Source organism: Phyllopteryx taeniolatus, chromosome 11 (genome assembly GCF_024500385.1).
Source record: "Phyllopteryx taeniolatus isolate TA_2022b chromosome 11, UOR_Ptae_1.2, whole genome shotgun sequence".
NCBI lineage: Eukaryota > Metazoa > Chordata > Actinopteri > Syngnathiformes > Syngnathidae > Phyllopteryx > Phyllopteryx taeniolatus.
Window position 1 is genome coordinate 21,135,066 of NC_084512.1, and position 17,471 is coordinate 21,152,536.

The window sequence follows — 17,471 nt, forward strand, 5'->3', positions numbered from 1 at the left end:
CACTCTGGACAGGAAGTTAACGAAGTACAACAAAACTGTGAGGTTCTCGTCCGGGATGCGGCTTAGGTGTTTTTTCATGGACATGTTCAAATGGGCTTCGTCTGTATTATCTCGGGAGTAAACATGAAAAAGGACAGTACAGTAATCCCTTGCTATATTACAGTTCACTTATTGTTTATACAGTGCAACACAGTTTTTTTTTATAGAGCAGTGTAATGTAGTTCCTCACCTGCACATCTCTGATACAGTTAACTTAATTGACTATTTGTTTTTAGTACAGCAACAATGACTCAGATAAGGTCAAGTGGGCTCTTATTCTTTGCAGACAAAGAAACCTTACTGAGTAATCTCAACTCATACTTTTGGAAAGACATCGAATTGAACATGACCGGAATGCCACTGTTTAATACACAACCCACAGTCAGTTTCATGAAATAAATTCACACATTTCAACATTAGCCCGAATGTTCAGTATAGCTAATACACACTCATAACAATATGGACAGGAAAAATGCAAGTAGAGAGCAATGTTTAGCTTGATTTTCTACAACTACAGTATTGTAATTAAAAAACATCAACTATTATGCCCATCTCAAATCAAAATTAGTTATGACGATTAGTCCTCGATTGAGACATTTTGTAAAGGTTTCTGATGAAAAAAGTCTCAAGAACGCTTCTCTGTAACTATTATCACAACTACGTACTTTTATAATTGTATGCCATTATGAATGGCCTTGAGAATGGCTCTCGTGTACTTAACGTCAGTGAGGGGCGCGGCTGTGGTTAGGCCACGTTCAAATCTTGCTAGCGGTTTTAAAACTGCATACTCCCCCTAAAAGACTATAAATATAGCTCTCATTTTCTCTCTTCTTTATAAAGCCTGATTACTTCTCTCTTCTTTGAGCTCTATGGCCCTTTTAGTAGACGTCATTGTAAAGTTGCACCAGTCATAAAATCGACTATTGGCTGTAATTGGCAATTGGCATTTTCCAGCCAAGACCATGCCAGTGATACAACCCCAATTCCAATGAAGTTGGGACGTTGTGTTAAACATAAATAAAAACAGAATACAATGATTTTCAAATCATGTTCAACCTATATTTAATTGAATACACTACAAAGACAAGATATTTTATGTTCAAACTGACAAACTTTATTGTTTTTAGCAAATAATCATTAACTTAGAATTTTATGGCTGAAACACATTCCAAAAAAGCTGGGACAGGGTCATGTTTACCACTGTGTTACATCACCTTTTCTTTTAACAACATTCAACAAACGTTTGGGAATCGAGGACACTAATTGTTGAACCTTTGTAGGTGGAATTCTTTCCCATTCTTGCTTGAAGTACAGGTTCACCTGTTCAACAGTCCGGGGTCTCCGTTGTCGTATTTTACACTTCATAATGCGCCACACATTTTCAATGGGAGACAGGTCTGGACTGCAGGCAGGCCAGTGTACTACGAAGCCACGCTGTTTTAACACGTGCAGAATGTGGTTTGGCATTGTCTTGCTGAAATAAGCAGGGGCATCCATGAAAAAGACGTTGCTTGGATGACAGCATATGTTTCTCCAAAACCTGTATGTACCTTTCAGCATTAATGGTGCCTTCACAGATGTGTAAGTTACCCATGCCATTGGCACTAACATAGCCCCATACCATCACAGATGCTGCCTTTTGAACTTTGCGTCCATAACAGTCCGGATGGTTCTTTTCCTCTTTCGCCCAGAGGACACGACGTCCACAATTTCCGAAAACAATTTGAAATGTGGACTCGTCAGACCACAGAACACTTTTCCACTTTGCATCAGTCCATCTTAGATGAGCTCGGGCCCAGAGAAGCCGAGAAGCTGGCGGCGTTTCTGTGTGTTGTTGATAAATGGCTTTTGCTTTGCATAGTAGAGTTTCAAGTTGCACTTACGGATGTAGCCCCGAACTGTATTTACTGACATTGGTTTTCTGAAGCGGCGGCACGGTGGACGACTGGTCAGAGCGTCAGCCTCACAGTTCTGAGGACCCGGGTTCAATCCCCGGCCCCGCCTGTGTGGAGTTTGCATATTCTCCCCGTGCCTGCGTGGGTTTTCTCCGGGCACTCCGGTTTCCTCCCACATCCCAAAAACATGCATGAATTGGAGACTCTAAATTGCCCGTAGGCATGACTGTGAGTGCGAATGGTTGTTTGTTTCTATGTGCCCTGCCCAAGCACCAGTGACCACCAGCACACATTTTTTCCCATTTTCTTCTCATAATACACACAATGCGATCCATTGTCGTCATCGTCGCCGCCATGGTAACGAGTGTATCCGGTCACGTTTGAGTTGACAAGATAAAGCCCAGTGTTCGTAATAGACAGGATGCAGTGGTATCGGAATACAAGATTTTATTGCAGTAGTCTGACAGTGCAATCGTGAAAGACCAAATTTGTCTTTTAGTCTGATCCGGGCATTACGTGTCGTCTGTCCCACACCGCCGACATGTTTATTTTAAATAACTTTGGCGGTCAGTTATTTATAGTACATCAAAAGACACGACTAACTTTTGGATTCAAATATACTGACCACGACACGGACTAAATGTCTTTTGCGGAGCGATTGGCGAATCATGGCATTAAAGCCTATCAGCATAAAATGCAAATTATCGGCCGATACCTATCAAGCCGATCAGATCGGTGTAAAGTCGAGTGCTATCCATCAGTCAGGAACGTTTGTACAGTAATCAAACTGCTGTATTGATTGACTAGTATCTGTATAGTGCAAATACAAAACACACTCATGTCTTCCAAACTCCATTTATTGGCACAACGCACACAAAATAACAGACTAGAAATAACAAGTGTAAGAAAACAGACATAACTTTCTCTATGCAAGGTCAGTGCCAGTTGCATCGGTTCTGCACCCTGTCCTGCGTTCACAGACATGAAATCCCCCTCAAAACACTTAACAACCTTTACCTGCTACTGGAAGTATTTTCAGTGGTCTCCTGACCAACAGTCACGTGCTTCTCAAGTCTACGTGTGATTCCGCATACACAGTTCTAACTTAAAACATGACTTACAAATCTACAGCCAGGTGCATATAAAAGTCTGGAGTACGTAAGACTTTTCAAACTAGTGCTAATACAAAAGTATATCACACAATACACAAATCTGCGCACGTGTGTGCATTATACTGTAGTACTAACACACACAACATATACAAAAAAAGGCATGAAAAAAAGGCCCAGCCTGGTCAAAATAGTTATGCCGCAAAGATGAAAGAATGAAAAACATCAGCTTTACTTGCTGATCCAGAAAAAAAATGATGTACATTAGGTACACCTGCACACTCCAGCGTCGTAAAAATAAGTTATACAACCAGAAAAATGAGAATTCTTAAATGAATACCTCTTGACAGTGTCAAATCAAAACAGCATTGTCTTTTTGGCATAGCTCTTGTGTCGGAGCTTATTGGATTGTGCAGGTGTAGCTCATGGTGTGGAATTCCTGGTTCTAAAAGTAAAAAAACTTGAAAAGTAAAATGTCTATAAAGCAAGGCATGTGTATTGTTCAAACAGGCATTACGTGTTGACAGGAATTAACTATCATTGATGCTTTTGTAATGTACAAGGTGTATGTCAGATGCACATACAAAAACAAATCAAAACTTGTTGCTTAAGTTAAGATTATTAAAAGTTCACTCTTAATTCTTCAGGGTTTTTTGTGCATTTGCAGTGGATTCAAGTTTCAGCACACGGCCATTTAACAAGATTATTGTTTGGACCACCTCGTAAAATGAGGCTATAAAAGAGGACCGACCCCTACAGCAGGGTTGTACCTTCAACTGATGTGCAATGTGTGTTTGGCGTGAACCTGAGAAATACAGGTATGGTTTTTGGAGGAAAGGCCTGGATTTTCTCAGTTAAGTGTCTTGGTGCATGTACACCTGGCAGCGGTTATGAGGGCAAACCGTGCTTGTAGTCCGAGGTCCTTCAGATAGAGCATTTGCAGTGCAGTCAATGGGGCCCGGAGTGTTGGCACGTTCACCCTATGTGCTCATATTCACGCGACAGAGGCCACTTTGTCGCAGTTGCTGGTGTACTGCACGCCCGGTCTGTCGTTCTCGGACGTGGGTTTCCTATTCCAGCATGGCAGTGTGAGCAGGGAGAGAACCAGCGTTCCCAGCAACACGCAGCTCCCACTGAAGTAGAACGCCAGGTCGTAAGACTGCGTCCAGTCAAAGAACCAACCTAATAAGTGATGAAAGACAAACACAGTAAGGATTACTGGTTCGCATGAAGCGGGCCTAGTTCTTGGATAGTTCTGTCACTTAAGGCAAAGCAAATCCGGTTCTTAGATGACAGTTCTTAGCCAGTCCTGCCATTCGCCACAAAGCAAGCCTAGTTTTCGTCAGTATTTCTGTTATTTGGAGCAAGGCAGACCTAGTTCTTTGGTAGTTCTGTTACTTTTGGCAACTTAGGCAGATCTATCACATGTGAATCGCCCCAATATTGGGAGATCAGTTCTTTTGGTAGTTCTGTCACTTTTTGCGAAGCGGGTCAGGTTTGTAGTTCACTTTGCAGGGAGCGGGTCTTGTTCTAAGGTATTTCTGTCAGGTTTCATGAGGCGAACTCAGTTCTTTAGGTAATTCTGTCACATGCAAAGTCAATGTTTTCTTAGGTAGTTCTGTCACTTTGCACAAAGCGGGCCCAGTTCCATGGTAGTTGTGTTACCCTGCAAGGCGGGCCAAATTCTTAGGTAGTTCCGTAACATGCGAAGCGAACGCAGTTCTTAGGTAGTTGTGTCACTTAACAAAGTGAACCCAATTCTTAGCTACTACTTTGCACAGCACGAGGCAAATTCTCAATTGGTTCAGTCACTTTGTGCAAAGTGGCCTAGTTCTTTGGTAGCTCTATCACTTTTCCAATTTCTTAGGTAGTTAAGCGGGTCTAATTCTTTTGTAGTTCTGTCACTATGTGCGAAGTAGACCCAATCTAAGGCAGTTCTGGCACTCAGTTTGACGTACATCTCCTTCTGCAAATGCTACTTACCAACAACAGGTGGTCCCAGCATGATCCCAAATCCACCAAAGAACATGACAATTCCGTGGGCTTGTGTGAGTCGGTCCAAGCCGACAATCTTGGTGGTAATGTACGAGGTGATGGACCAGTTTCCCGAGAAGAAGCCCAAGATGGCGGAGAGGATCTGGAGTCCCATGTAGCTTTTAGTGACAGGGATGAGCAATAGCATGACACCTCCTGCAAACATGGTGAAGGTGTACAAGTAGATGCTGTTGATCCACCTGATGTCCACCAGCATACCAAGGACCAGTTTGCCCACGCATGTTGCGATGGCTCCGATGGAGACCAGAGGAATGACACTGACTTCGTCGATGAGTCCCTGGCTCTGTGCCACGTCCTCAATTAAGAGCACAGGAGGAAACGCTCCCAGGCTAAACAGGAAGACGCCAATGCAGAAGGCCACCATGGCTTGGTCCTGCAGTATCTCATACATAGAGGTCATGTACTTGGAGGAAGCCTGCCTCTTTTTCTTGATGATTTTCATGACGCCCAGCCGAGCCAGGAAGCTGCTCCTCTTCTTCTCCACCTGAATGTTGGCGTCCATGCCGTCGATGGTGATGAGAAGCTCCTTCACCATCAGACTCTTCTCCTGAGTGGACGCCGTAGAACCCGACGGCGTCTTCAGGTCGTCCAGCTGGTGCTTTTCGAAGAGCTGCCCCTCTGTGTTGCGTTCCAGGGCCGCCTTCTGTTTGAGGTAGTACCCCGGCATGTTGAGGGGCCTCATGAAGCCGGCGCAGGCCATGAGGTTTAGCGCCAGCGCGCCGATGATCAGGAGGCAGCCGTCCAGGCCGTACAGCACGATGAGCTCGTTCTGAGCCGTGGCGAAGATGAAGGCTCCGACGCTGGTGCCTGAATGAGAGATGGGCATTCAAAGACATCCTTCCATACATTTACCATTTTACTATATAGCACTTGTCCTCAATACGGCCGCAAGTGACTGGAACCTATTCAGTCTGACTTTGGCACTGGACTGATCCCTAGCAAATCATGGGGCACATTTCGATCAACAACAGTTCACACTCACATTTCACCCCTATTGACAATTGAGTTTCTAATGAACCTAACACTACCAAGAGGAACTCCTCGCAAGCACGGGGGAGAACATGCAACACCACACAGTCACACTGAACTGAGGTTTGAACCCGCGACCTCTCGACTGTGAGGCAGACGTGCTAAACACAAGACCCGCATTCAAACACATTCCCTTGCAAGGTGTGTCATTTAATATGTACACCTCTATCTGAAGTACAAGGGTCATTTTCATAGAATTTAATCAATAACAGTAAAGCCATACTCCCCTGAATTTCATTTTGAAAATCAGTTTTAATGATATGAGTATGTATTTGACTTACTGGCAGTTATCATTCGAAGAATGTAATAATTGTTTCTCAGAAAAAACGTTCTAGAGTAATTTTCACACTTTTAATGCAAAATTTCTTTTTTTACCACAAAACCGGTTTTGAGTTCCTTCTATACAAGTTTAAGAAATCTTGTTCATATTAGATTTGCATTGGACTGCCCTGAAATTTGTGAATTCCTCTCTTGATGGTCTGTACTGTTACGACTTAAAATTTTAAAACATCAATAACCTTTTGGAAATGCGACTTCAAGCATGGCTGTTTCAGCATGGGAGATATTTACATATATAAAACCACATTTACATATATAAAACCAAGGCAACCAAAAGAAAAGAATTGCTAAATGAGCAAACAACATTGTTACAAGTTTGTTTACTATTATTAATCAAGTTACGTGAAAATCACAAATTACATATTGGTGATGTCAGTCGGAATCCTCCCATCTCCAACTATTTTTCAGGAAATTTGAAAAACCTATTTTTCTTAGTGCTTGTATCATTAGAGAGACTGGTCTATTTAGACTGGTTAATAATTTGTTAAAAAAAAAAAAAAAAAAAAAAAGAACAGACACACGTCACGTGGACTCCGACCAACGATTTACATTTGTGAAATACAAAATTGACCAAATCTGGGTTTATGTTACACCCGACAGCAACAATATGCATTACCATCAACCTATTCCTCATTCCACAGGATCGAATAGATTCCATAACGATGATAAATGAATATGAAAAAATAATACTGTGATAGCACAGCAGCTTTCATAACATCCTGTGTTTGCTGGGTGTGGACGTTGACTTTATACAGGAAGTGGACAGAGTTCACGTGGCGTCACCCATCGACCGATTATCGGCTATTTTGAAGCTGCGGGTGCGGCTCCTTTGACGGGCAATCCACGTTTTGGATGTTTGGCCTTGTCAAAAAGTGACTGTTTTACAGATGCCTGATACGCAGACCATAATAAACAGTAGGTTGTAATGGAAACTCACCATAGAAACTGTTACTGCGGTCCTTAAATCCACCCCGTGCAATGGATTTTTTGACAAATTAGCATTTTTGCAAACCTTTCAAAAATCATCACTGCACTTGGCATTGCCAGCCAAACTTGCCCACTTGTTTCTCGCACATCACTTCCCAAACTTCCCAGAACACTCTTCACTGCAGATGCTTAGCTCATATGTTTTGTGCGGTTCCCAAGCAGCGGTGCATACATGAAAGCAGTAAACATGGAGAACTGTTGTGCACCAATAGAGCTCAGAGGCGGCGGGGGCAGTACCTGTGGTGACGATGCCGAGGGCAAGGCCGCGTCTCTTGTCAAAATACTGACAGGTGATTGTCAAGGTGGCTGCGTAGACCAGACCGCAACCCAGACCTTTGTGAGGAGGAGACAAGAGGACAGGGAAAGACATGAGAGGAATTTCTATTAGTAAAGAAAAGCACTATTATGTCAATTGCAAATTACATGTATTTATTTTTTTAAAGGGGCGACAGAGCAACCATTTAAGTTGAACACTCTCATCCTGAAGTTTCACGGGGCAGGTTTTTCTTAGCTTAGTTTTGGGGTTTTTGGTGACACATTTCAAATGTTTTTGGTTTTTGGTGACACATTTCAAAAGTAGGAGTCTCTTGTTCAGGCATTCAGAGAAGAATGTGAGAAGGAAACAAGAATATACTGTGATTATGTTACTCAAAATATAGCCTGTAAAGTTCATTAAGGCTTTTATGTAGGTGACAGTTTGAATTTTGACTTTTATTTCTCCTTACAATAATGCGATTCGCCATATTACCCCCGCGGGCATTAGATATTTGTTTAAGCCTACACAGTTTCATAAAGGTTTTATGATGGCAACATTCTGCCATATTACTATTGTAAAAATTAGTGTTGGGGGGGGGGGGGGGTTGTACAATTGTGTGACAGTTCATGTTAAAATGTGACTTTAAACATGGCATGTACAGTTTATAGAAAAGTTTTATAATGGCGACAGTTGACGCTGGTATGGATTATTTCTATTTCCTATGGGATTTTTTTTAATTTTCAGAATCCAAAAACAATAGGGGCTCACTGATTTTAAACGTTCACTGATTTTAAAGGCTCTAAAACGTACATGAGAGTACGGTATGTCTCTGCCTGTTTGTGAAATCCATAGACACGGGGCACTGCGTGCAGGACCTTATGCAACACACACACACACAAAAGCATAAAGTGTGCTGTAAATAAGCCGCACGTGCATGAGGAGGCATTTCCATAAATAAACGGCTACTGAAATATGCACGGCGTCCACCTTCGGCCACCGCTTCCTCTGCTGACTACAGCATTTCTCGTACTGCACTTCACTGCACTGAGATAACAGATGGCAAAGGGTAATAAAAGGATGTTATTTTTCTCTCCCTGATGTTATATCAAACTTTTTTTTTTTTTCATGATGCTCATAATCATTAGCTGTTATCAGCTCCTGCATTATATAACAGATGCTGTTTCTGATGAAGCCGGCACGGTGGACGACTGGTTAGCACATCAACCTCACAGTGCTGAAGACTAGGGTTCAAATCCCGGCGCAGCTTTTGTGGAGTTTACATGTTCTCCCCGTGGCTGGGTGGGTTTTCTCCAGGCACTCCGGTTTCCTCCCACATCCCAAAAACATGCACGGTAGATTCATTGGCAAACTCTAAATTGCCCGTAGGTGTGAATGTGAGTGCGAATGATTGTTTCTATGCGCCCTGCGATTGGCTGGCGACCGGTTCAGGGTGTTCCCCGCCTCTCGCTTGAAGATGGCTGCTATAGGCTCCAGCAGCCCGCGACCCGAGTGAGGATAAGCGGTGAAGCAAACGGATGGATGTTTCTGATGATTATCCAACTTGTTAAAATTCCCGTGCATTTCAAAGGATAAGAAGCTTAGGCCACTCATATGACCGCCTTGACTTGAAAGGCATTCCCTTTTTAACCCCCGCCCCCCCCCCCCCGAACCACCTTACCGACGACAATGCCATAGGAGAAGATGAGGAACTGGACATTGGGAGCGAAGGCACTGAGCATCAGGCCGCCGGCCACCATGACGCCGCTGAAGATAGTGACGGGGCGAGCGCCGAAGTTGTCCACGCAGGCGCTGCACACGGGACCTGCAAAGAGAATTTATGCTGTTTAATCACAGAGGCAAAAGGAACCTTTCAGAAGTGCTGACAGATCCCTCCGAAGAAGCCAAAGGGAAAAGTCCCCGTGGGCCACGGGTCATTTTTTCTTTCAGGTGCCTTCATGTTACAACTAAACGGAATACTAACAAGAGCGATTCAACGCAAACGACTGTCTTGGTTGGCAGAGAGTGTAAGCATTCTTAGATGGGGCGTACCTCTTTAACTTAAGAGGATAAATACTTGGGTCCAAATGAACGTGACTCCTACAAAATCCCTCTCACACGAGACCTGTCCCATCTCGTCTTTGAGCATGAATTAATCGGATGAGAGGATCAAGAGAATAGTCCCAGGCATCTAGAACCAGAATTTTCCCTTATTCCTCACCATGAACCTTCCCCGATGATGCATTCTTTGACCTCAAGCTATTTAGCACATTAAGTATTTACTGAACTGGAGAAAAATTGTATTGCATCCTAGATATACGTATGTATCCTTTGTGTGTGTGTGTGTTTAGAACAACGCTTTGTAATAATCTATTTATAATGTATAATAATCTATTTCTATGTGAATTGCACACCAATGAACAATTAGTTTCATCAACCCGTTAGCCAAAATTTTTAAATATTTCGGGATTTGTATTAATTGTTATTATTTCATACTGTTATTGATACTCAAGAGAAATTCAACGTGCACGCTGCTGTATATTTGTGTCGCGAGCACCAGATCGAACACATGCAGGCTTACATCGAGAGTGCTAACTATATCATAATATTTAGAATATAATATATATGTATTGTAATTAAATGTAAACATTCTAAAATAACAACGAACAACAATTCTGGAATGCGCTTTTAAAATATACATATATATTTTTTTGTTTTTATCCATTTGTATTTGTTACATAAATGTATATAGTAATAGTCATAAAAGACCATAATACTTTTTTTTCAACCATCAAAACATCTGACCTTCAGGAAATTTGCACTGTGTAAACTGTTTGTCGAGAAAATATTGAACCAAATGTTATGCTGCTATGATCCAGGTTGCCCACTTTGCATTATACTTATTATAATCACTTGTTTGTTTGTAATATTGAAAATCCAGCAATTTAACATTGTTGCAGCATGCATTTATTTAAGATTATTTTAAGATCATTTTACTTGGGGTTTTAAGCCTTGGCTGCTTACTGTGTGATGACATTACCACACTTTTCTCCTTTCGGCTCCATTGTAGTATGCAAAACTCTAATTTGCGTTTGTGCTTCTCCTCCTAGGATGTGAGCCACTGTCGTGTGAGTAGAATGTCATTTTCTCACATTCACTGCTCGCATGACTCGCGCTTGCTTTTCCATCTAAAATCATTAGGAGCAACTCAGCTCAGCTCAGGGAGCCGCTAAGTGCTCATCAGACTGACGTCCCTTTTTTCGCTTTCCACCGTGTTGCAAACACAGCAGAAAACACCTGTAGCGTAACGCCATCGTTTTAATTCAGTATCTGCTTTATCAGCGACATCACAAGGGGTTGGAAACAAGGTCAGGTGTAAAGGTGACGCTTTAGTGCGCTACTTTTTAGTGGCGCGGGGGCATTATCGCATCGCGGATCGCGCATATCAGCAGATGACGATGCCAAAGCATAAAACGCAGTGCCAAAACATCTTTTTGTTACTCTTTGAGGGCGCAGCCACTCCTTGGTGATCTATGGTCTATCATAATTGGCATCCAAGCACAAAACGAGGTACTGCGCCACAATATAGAGAGCACGCAATAGACAAGCTACAGTGCTGAAAGGGGAGTTTGCAATTAAAAAAACAAACAAACATCACTTTTTGTCATATTTGTTAAAACAGTCATAACTTGAAGAAAAAACCGCACGACGAGTGCGTGACGAATGGTTGACACCTCGTTCTGTCTCTTGTTTTTTTCCCTCAGGTGCGGTGGTTCATTGTACTGAATATCAAATTAGAGCCACAAGATGGAGCCAGAGATGGCAGCTTTTTTCAAAGATCAGATTTCTGCTGCTTTACTATCTTATGATTGTTTTAACAGCTATGACAAAGTGTGATTTTTTGTTGTTGTTGTTATATCTATTTTTAATTTAAATTGCAAATTTCCCATTCAGCAAACCTATTTTCCTCAGACAGCGTCCAACATAATGAAGTGCTTTAATGCACTCTTAATTTCCCGTTTTACCATTTTGAGCAAAAATGACAATTAAAAAGAAAAGAAAATTAGAGCTGCAAATGTATAACATGCAACCACTACAACTCATTTTTGTGTTCAGTCATCGACGTAAATAACTGATTCTACATGTTGACATGTTTTTTTGTTTTCTTTTTTTTTTTGGTAAAAATTTACATTTGAAAATTCATGGGTAAAAATATATTTTTGTATTAAAAAAGCTTCTACATACTGGTGTATTAAACCTTATATAAACTTTGAAAGCTCATTTAATTTGCACGCACCACATGCACAGATCTGCACACTAATTGACAAGCATATGAAGTGGTGCCGCCATGAGTGAAAATGCTTTGATTGTCCTTTACGTGTGCTTTTTTTTTTTTTTTTTCATTTCTGAGCCTAATTATAGTGGTGGTGAAGAACTGATTATAGTGACGATGGTTTTTTTCTTCTATGTACTTTTTTTTGCCACTTATGTAGCAAAATAAGGCAAGCAAAGTACCATAAACAGCACTCACAACCACAGCATTGTTAAAGTAATGCATTACAGACAGCGCCAATGAAAACTGAGCATGATTATCTTTGTATTGGATTGCGCAGAGTAGAGTTAAGATGTCCAAGTGTCTCCTACTCACTAGCAATGAGGCCCACTCCGGCCACCAGGGAGCCCACCCAGGCCGTCATGCCCTTGCCCTCCTGGAATGCGTGCAGCCACTCGGGGTAGAGGACGCCCACCGACTGCGGGGAACCGTAGGCCAGCAGCTGGGCCAGGAAGGAGGCCACCACGATGGCCCATCCCCAGCCGCCGTCCAGCGCTTTGGAAGCCATGTCGGCGATGTTGCCGCTGCCGCTCCTGCTCGCCCGCCGGGTGAGGAAGGGGTGGGTTCCTTGGAGCGGGCGACAAGTCTATTTAGTTGTCATCTTTCGCAAAGCACACACATTCACACACTCTCTGAGGCTGCCACCTGTATGCGCCTCTGAACACAAAGCCAGTGCACTTTTTGTTCTTATAAGCACGCACACCTTGGAGGAGGGGAAAGTAAATAATAAAAAAAAATAGAAAGAAAGGCCCGCTGCTGTGTGACACGGCACCATCCCCCAGCATCTTCATCTAGACTCAGCAGCCTCTTTATACAAAATATACTGCAGGGTGGGCCAAAAACATGCACGCAGTACACTTTTAAAAAACATTTCTTCCATTTACATTCATTGATTGAAATTTCATTCACTAAACAGTTTAATTTTGTAGATGTTCAAAACGTACTCCCTCAGAATTGCAATATTCTTCGAAACGTTCCACAAAACAAAGAACCACACTAATTCCCACCCGTATTAGTTTCAATAAAAACTTAAATCAAGACAGGATTAGGGTTTCAAAGCACAGTCACAGTTTCCTTTGGTTAACCCCATAAGGCCATTGAGAACAGTTTCTCATTTACAAAGCCTACCTGGAGGTAATTTAGGGTTCAGTGCCTTGCCCAAGGACATTTCAACAGAGGACAGTCAATGCCAGGATTTGAACTGCCAACCTTCAGTCCGGTGGAAGACCCACTCTACCAACTGAGCTACAGTTTCGAGTGGGTTCAAAATTAGGGTATAGAGGCCTGTGTTAGGGTTTTACGGTAGGTTTGGGGTTTCAAACTAAGGTTTTAAAACAGGATTAGAGCTTCACACTATGGTTTTAAAGTAGGGTTTCAAGGCAGCGTTAGGGGTTCCAAAATAGGGTTTCAAGACAGGGTTTGTGTTTCCGAGTTGCTAACCAGAGATTGGGTGTCAATTTAGGGTTTCAAATCATCGTTTCAAGGCCAGTGTTATGGATTTTGTGGAAAATTTAAGACTTCAAGGCAGGGTTATGGTTTCAAAATAGGGCTCCTCGCCAAGGTAGGGTTTCAAATCACGATAGGTGTTTTTTTACGCAAAGGTTGTGGTTTCAAATTCTACCGTTTCACGCCCTTCAAGGAATTGATTTCCAAAGTGCCTCCCTACTTTTGCGAGCAAGTGCAACGCACCACTGCAGCAGCAGCAGCGTTAGGGCGCGCTTTGTTTACAACGGAACGACAACAGTTCAGCTGTCACGTCTACCTTCCCGTTAGGGTTATTTCAAACGCAGGTAACAAGCATGGTAGACACGAGCATATTTAAACGAGCTGGGCTGCTTTTTTTAATTTTATATTATTTTTTTTTTTTTTTTTTTTGCCTTTTTTGTTCAAGAATCCCTGCGGCACTCACCTCAACAGCAGCCTGTGCCTGCGGTGCTGATGCGCGCTCGTCCACGGCAACTTTCCATGTAGGCTGGACCTTCCGGGATGGAAAAACGACAAGCGACTTTGTAGCGAGACCCCCACCCACCCACCCACCCCCCCAAAAAACCTCGGGTGTTATTTTTGGTGACGTCTAGTAGCAGAAGTGTCGACCAGACGCCGAGCATCAGCGCACTGCGCCTCCACCTCCTCCTCCTCCTCCTGCTCCTTCTTCTTCTTCTTTCCTGACGGCTTTGTGGTCGGCGAGCAAACCGGTTCGAAGCTGTTCTCGCCGGCCAGCAGGAGCTCCGCAACCCGTAAGCACACGGATGCTCTTTATACGCCATACGCCTTCTTTTATACATTATTCAATATTAATTATATTTACCTGATAGGAGCCCAAAAATGTGAGGGGAAAATAAATAAATACATTTTTTAAAATGTATATTAAGTCATGAAGTGCACTTGTATATGTGCAAGCTGGGAAGTTAAAGGGGGCTCACGAGCTGAGGAATATAAAGAGGGGAGTGAAACTCTTCACACAGATAAATGTGTATTGGCGTACATATACAGTCATTTTGACAGTCTCACTTAGGGGTGTTCTCACTTTTGTTGCATTATTTTTGAGGGGACAGTAAATTTACACTGTTGTACAAGCTGTACACTACATTGGAGTAAAAAAAAAAAAAAAAAAAAAAAGACATTCTCACTTAGGGGTCTACTCACATTTGTTGCAAGATCATATCTCAGTTTACTCATATATCAAAATAAATTTGTCACATTAAAATTAATTGAAATGCCATTATGCCCCCAAAAAACAAAGTAGCTTTTGTTATAAAGGAAAACAACACGATTTTTGGTTAAAAAAAATAATAATAATAATAATTTTTTTTAAAATGTAAAAGCAAATGTAAAGAAATTAACAGGTTTTATAAAGTCTATTTATGGTACATAATGTAATTTGTGAGTGATGTCAGGAGCTGGAGTGGCGTTGAACGTCTGTATGCGAGTTGCGGCCTACAACAGTTCCTTGTGAGTGTTCTCATGACTGTTTGTCCTGTCCAATCAACTGCTCAAGGTGCATCGGTGACTGTAGCTCTCCTTGCCCATGCGTGAGGGCATTACAGTACCTTATTTGCTCCATTTTAATTTTTTTTCTACTTCCCTTTATAGTGGCATTTTATTGAAAGCTTGCTCGGACCTCAAATTTTGGCCGACACTCACACAGCTGCTGCTTTCAGCCACCGCTCACGCCCAGAAACTTGCACACAGATTCTCTGACGTCACAAGCCACCTAAACAGGTACCGCCTCTTAAAGGCACATATCTAACACACAAACACTATGAATAATGTTTCTTCTATCAGTTTGTTTGTTTGTTTTCCAATACGTTTACAATGTGTTTCAATGTGTATTGTAATAAGTGTTTTTAATATGTATAAATGTGTTTAAACTGTAACCATGTTGACTTTTAAAGAGTAAAAGGATCTATCATGCTGCTAGATGAGGTTCCTTGTCAGGGGCAAGGCCATGATGACCAAACTAACTTATCTTCTTTATGATCTGTCTCAAAGGAAGAACATCTATTGACCTTTGATGATAACACATCTTGATACTTGGTGACTGGGGCAAACTTGTTTGGGATGATGATAGTTATTGTTATATAATCAAGATCTTTATATACTGTAATATTTTTTTCCATCCTTTCTATTGGACGTACAGCTATTTCTAACCTTGCTGTTGTTATGGATAACAGCATAGCAGTATTACCTTTGATGTTTTGTTGATGATTGACGGGCGCTTCTAGTGTTTTAAGCACCTCCTCGGGTTCCCGCACATCATTCCCCACGCCCGCCGCCCATGCACATGCTCTCTATCTGGTTGGAACTGGTCTAAGGCAACATGTCACTTTAATGCCAGTGTGAGCACAGCGCAAATACTTCTTGCTCCTGTCACTTTTCCTGGCAGGAGGAGGATTACAGGGCCAAATTCTTTTCGGGAAAATACAGCAAAGCACTGCCTTCGAAGCGTCAAAGGTCCTGAGGAATTTTATCTCCCTCCCCACCCTCACCCTCCCTCCCCCCCAGCGGGGCTTTGTTCACTTTCTTTCATCAGGTTGAGTTCCTATGCGACTCCCTCACGATTAGCTTTTTTTGTGACCTTACTAAGGCTGTGGAAAAGTGCAAAGTCACATTGCAAGTAGCTGTAAATTATTTTAAAACGACGATTCCACAACTTGGACCATGAAACAACTTCACATGAAACATTTTAACAGTAAGCAGTTAAATATATTCAAAGCAATTTTGGTGGAAGTAGGTGGTCGGGGGGGGGGGGGGGGGTTCTACTTAGAGGAGTGAAGCCAAGAGTGTGTGTGGGTGGGGATAAGCATTTTCACTCATGTAGGCAGCACTTCATACACTTCATTTACTGATAACTCCCTTTTTTCCCCAGACGTAACCCATCAGTGCATTCGAAAATGTTGTTCAAAGTCACAAATAGCTTGACTCCCTGGTAAACATTTACAGACATAAAAAGCAATTTGTAGTGGTCTTGTTTTCCTTTACATCAGAAGGTTTGATGTCCAAGGAACCAATCAGGGCCCCTACCAGGGTCACATGACCTTCAATCAAAATAATCTAATATCTCTGAGCCTCTGAAAAGTTAAATCATGCTTTAAAATATATTAATGGTAAGACACTCAATAACTGTTTCACACATACAGAATATCAGGAATAACTCAAATGTAACACGAGAGAGATTAATTCATTTTTTTCTCTCAGCTAATGATAATTGAGGGGGGGGGGGGGGGGAATCAAAAACAACTCGGGGTGGTTTTCGTAAATTTGTGACATCAAAGTCAGAATGGCTTGCTCAAAGACACGTTTTCAGAAATATCCATCAATTTTCTGAACCTCTTATCCTCACTAGGGTCGCGGGAAGAAGAAGAAGAATAATTTTTTTAATTGTCATGAACATGCATGCATGCACACGAAAGTGCTGGAGCCTATCCCAGCTATCATCGGGCAGGAGGCGGGGTACAGGTCCTCTGAACTGTGAGGCAGATGCTTTAACCAGTCGCCCACCGTGCTGCCATTTTCAGAAATAGGCAGATAAAAAATAAATTACTTTGTTGCTGAATTTCACTTGATAGGTGTCCTATAAAAAATAAATAAATAAAATAAACAGCATAGCGTAAACGTTACAAAGCAAATAGCCTGATATCTCATAACATTTTGCCTCTGTGGCCACGTTTTTTTTTTTTTTTTTTTTTTTTCAAATCATGTGTGATGTAATTGTATAACTTCATACATGACTTATTGAAGAAAAATATTATTTGTCATGTATCTGCGGCAAGCTCACAGTGTGGGTCGATTAACATCTAGTGCACATACGTCAGTGATGTGCAGATGTTATGCGCTTCACCATCTCTGCAGTGACAGAGGAGCTGCAGCCTGCTGTTCTCTCCCATAGGGGGCGTCAACACAGGGAGACCCCCCCCCACTGCTACAGTCAC

The 17,471-nt window shown here is 42.1% G+C and overlaps 1 protein-coding gene and 1 long non-coding RNA gene across 2 annotated transcripts; one reads left to right on the plus strand and one right to left on the minus strand.

Annotated features, from left to right (window-relative positions):
* Positions 1-2,775: 2,775 nt before the first annotated feature.
* Positions 2,776-14,068, minus strand: LOC133485936 (monocarboxylate transporter 9-like). Its single transcript, XM_061790378.1, has 6 exons — positions 13,949-14,068; positions 12,355-12,606; positions 9,388-9,531; positions 7,691-7,786; positions 5,027-5,905; positions 2,776-4,225 (listed from the first exon to the last, which is right to left on the minus strand). Exons 2-6 carry the CDS (start codon positions 12,545-12,547, stop codon positions 4,038-4,040), a joined length of 1,500 nt encoding a protein of 499 aa, XP_061646362.1. The 5' UTR covers positions 12,548-12,606; positions 13,949-14,068; the 3' UTR covers positions 2,776-4,037.
* On the plus strand, positions 13,718-15,455 carry LOC133485938 (uncharacterized). Its single transcript, XR_009790860.1, has 3 exons — positions 13,718-13,829; positions 13,931-14,276; positions 15,133-15,455. It is a non-coding gene; the product is annotated as an uncharacterized LOC133485938 (long non-coding RNA).
* Positions 15,456-17,471: the final 2,016 nt, after the last annotated feature.

Excerpts from the sequence above, each read along its gene's own strand:
- LOC133485936 (XM_061790378.1), bottom strand. The coding sequence starts at position 12,547 with ATGGCTTCCAAAGCGCTGGACGGCGGCTGGGGATGGGCCATCGTGGTG. Across the intron at positions 7,787-9,387 it reads CTCCTATGGCATTGTCGTCG|GTCTGGGTTGCGGTCTGGTC; the intron begins GTAAGGTGGTTC and ends CTCCTCACAAAG. Across the intron at positions 5,906-7,690 it reads CCTCGGCATCGTCACCACAG|GCACCAGCGTCGGAGCCTTC; the intron begins GTACTGCCCCCG and ends TCTCTCATTCAG.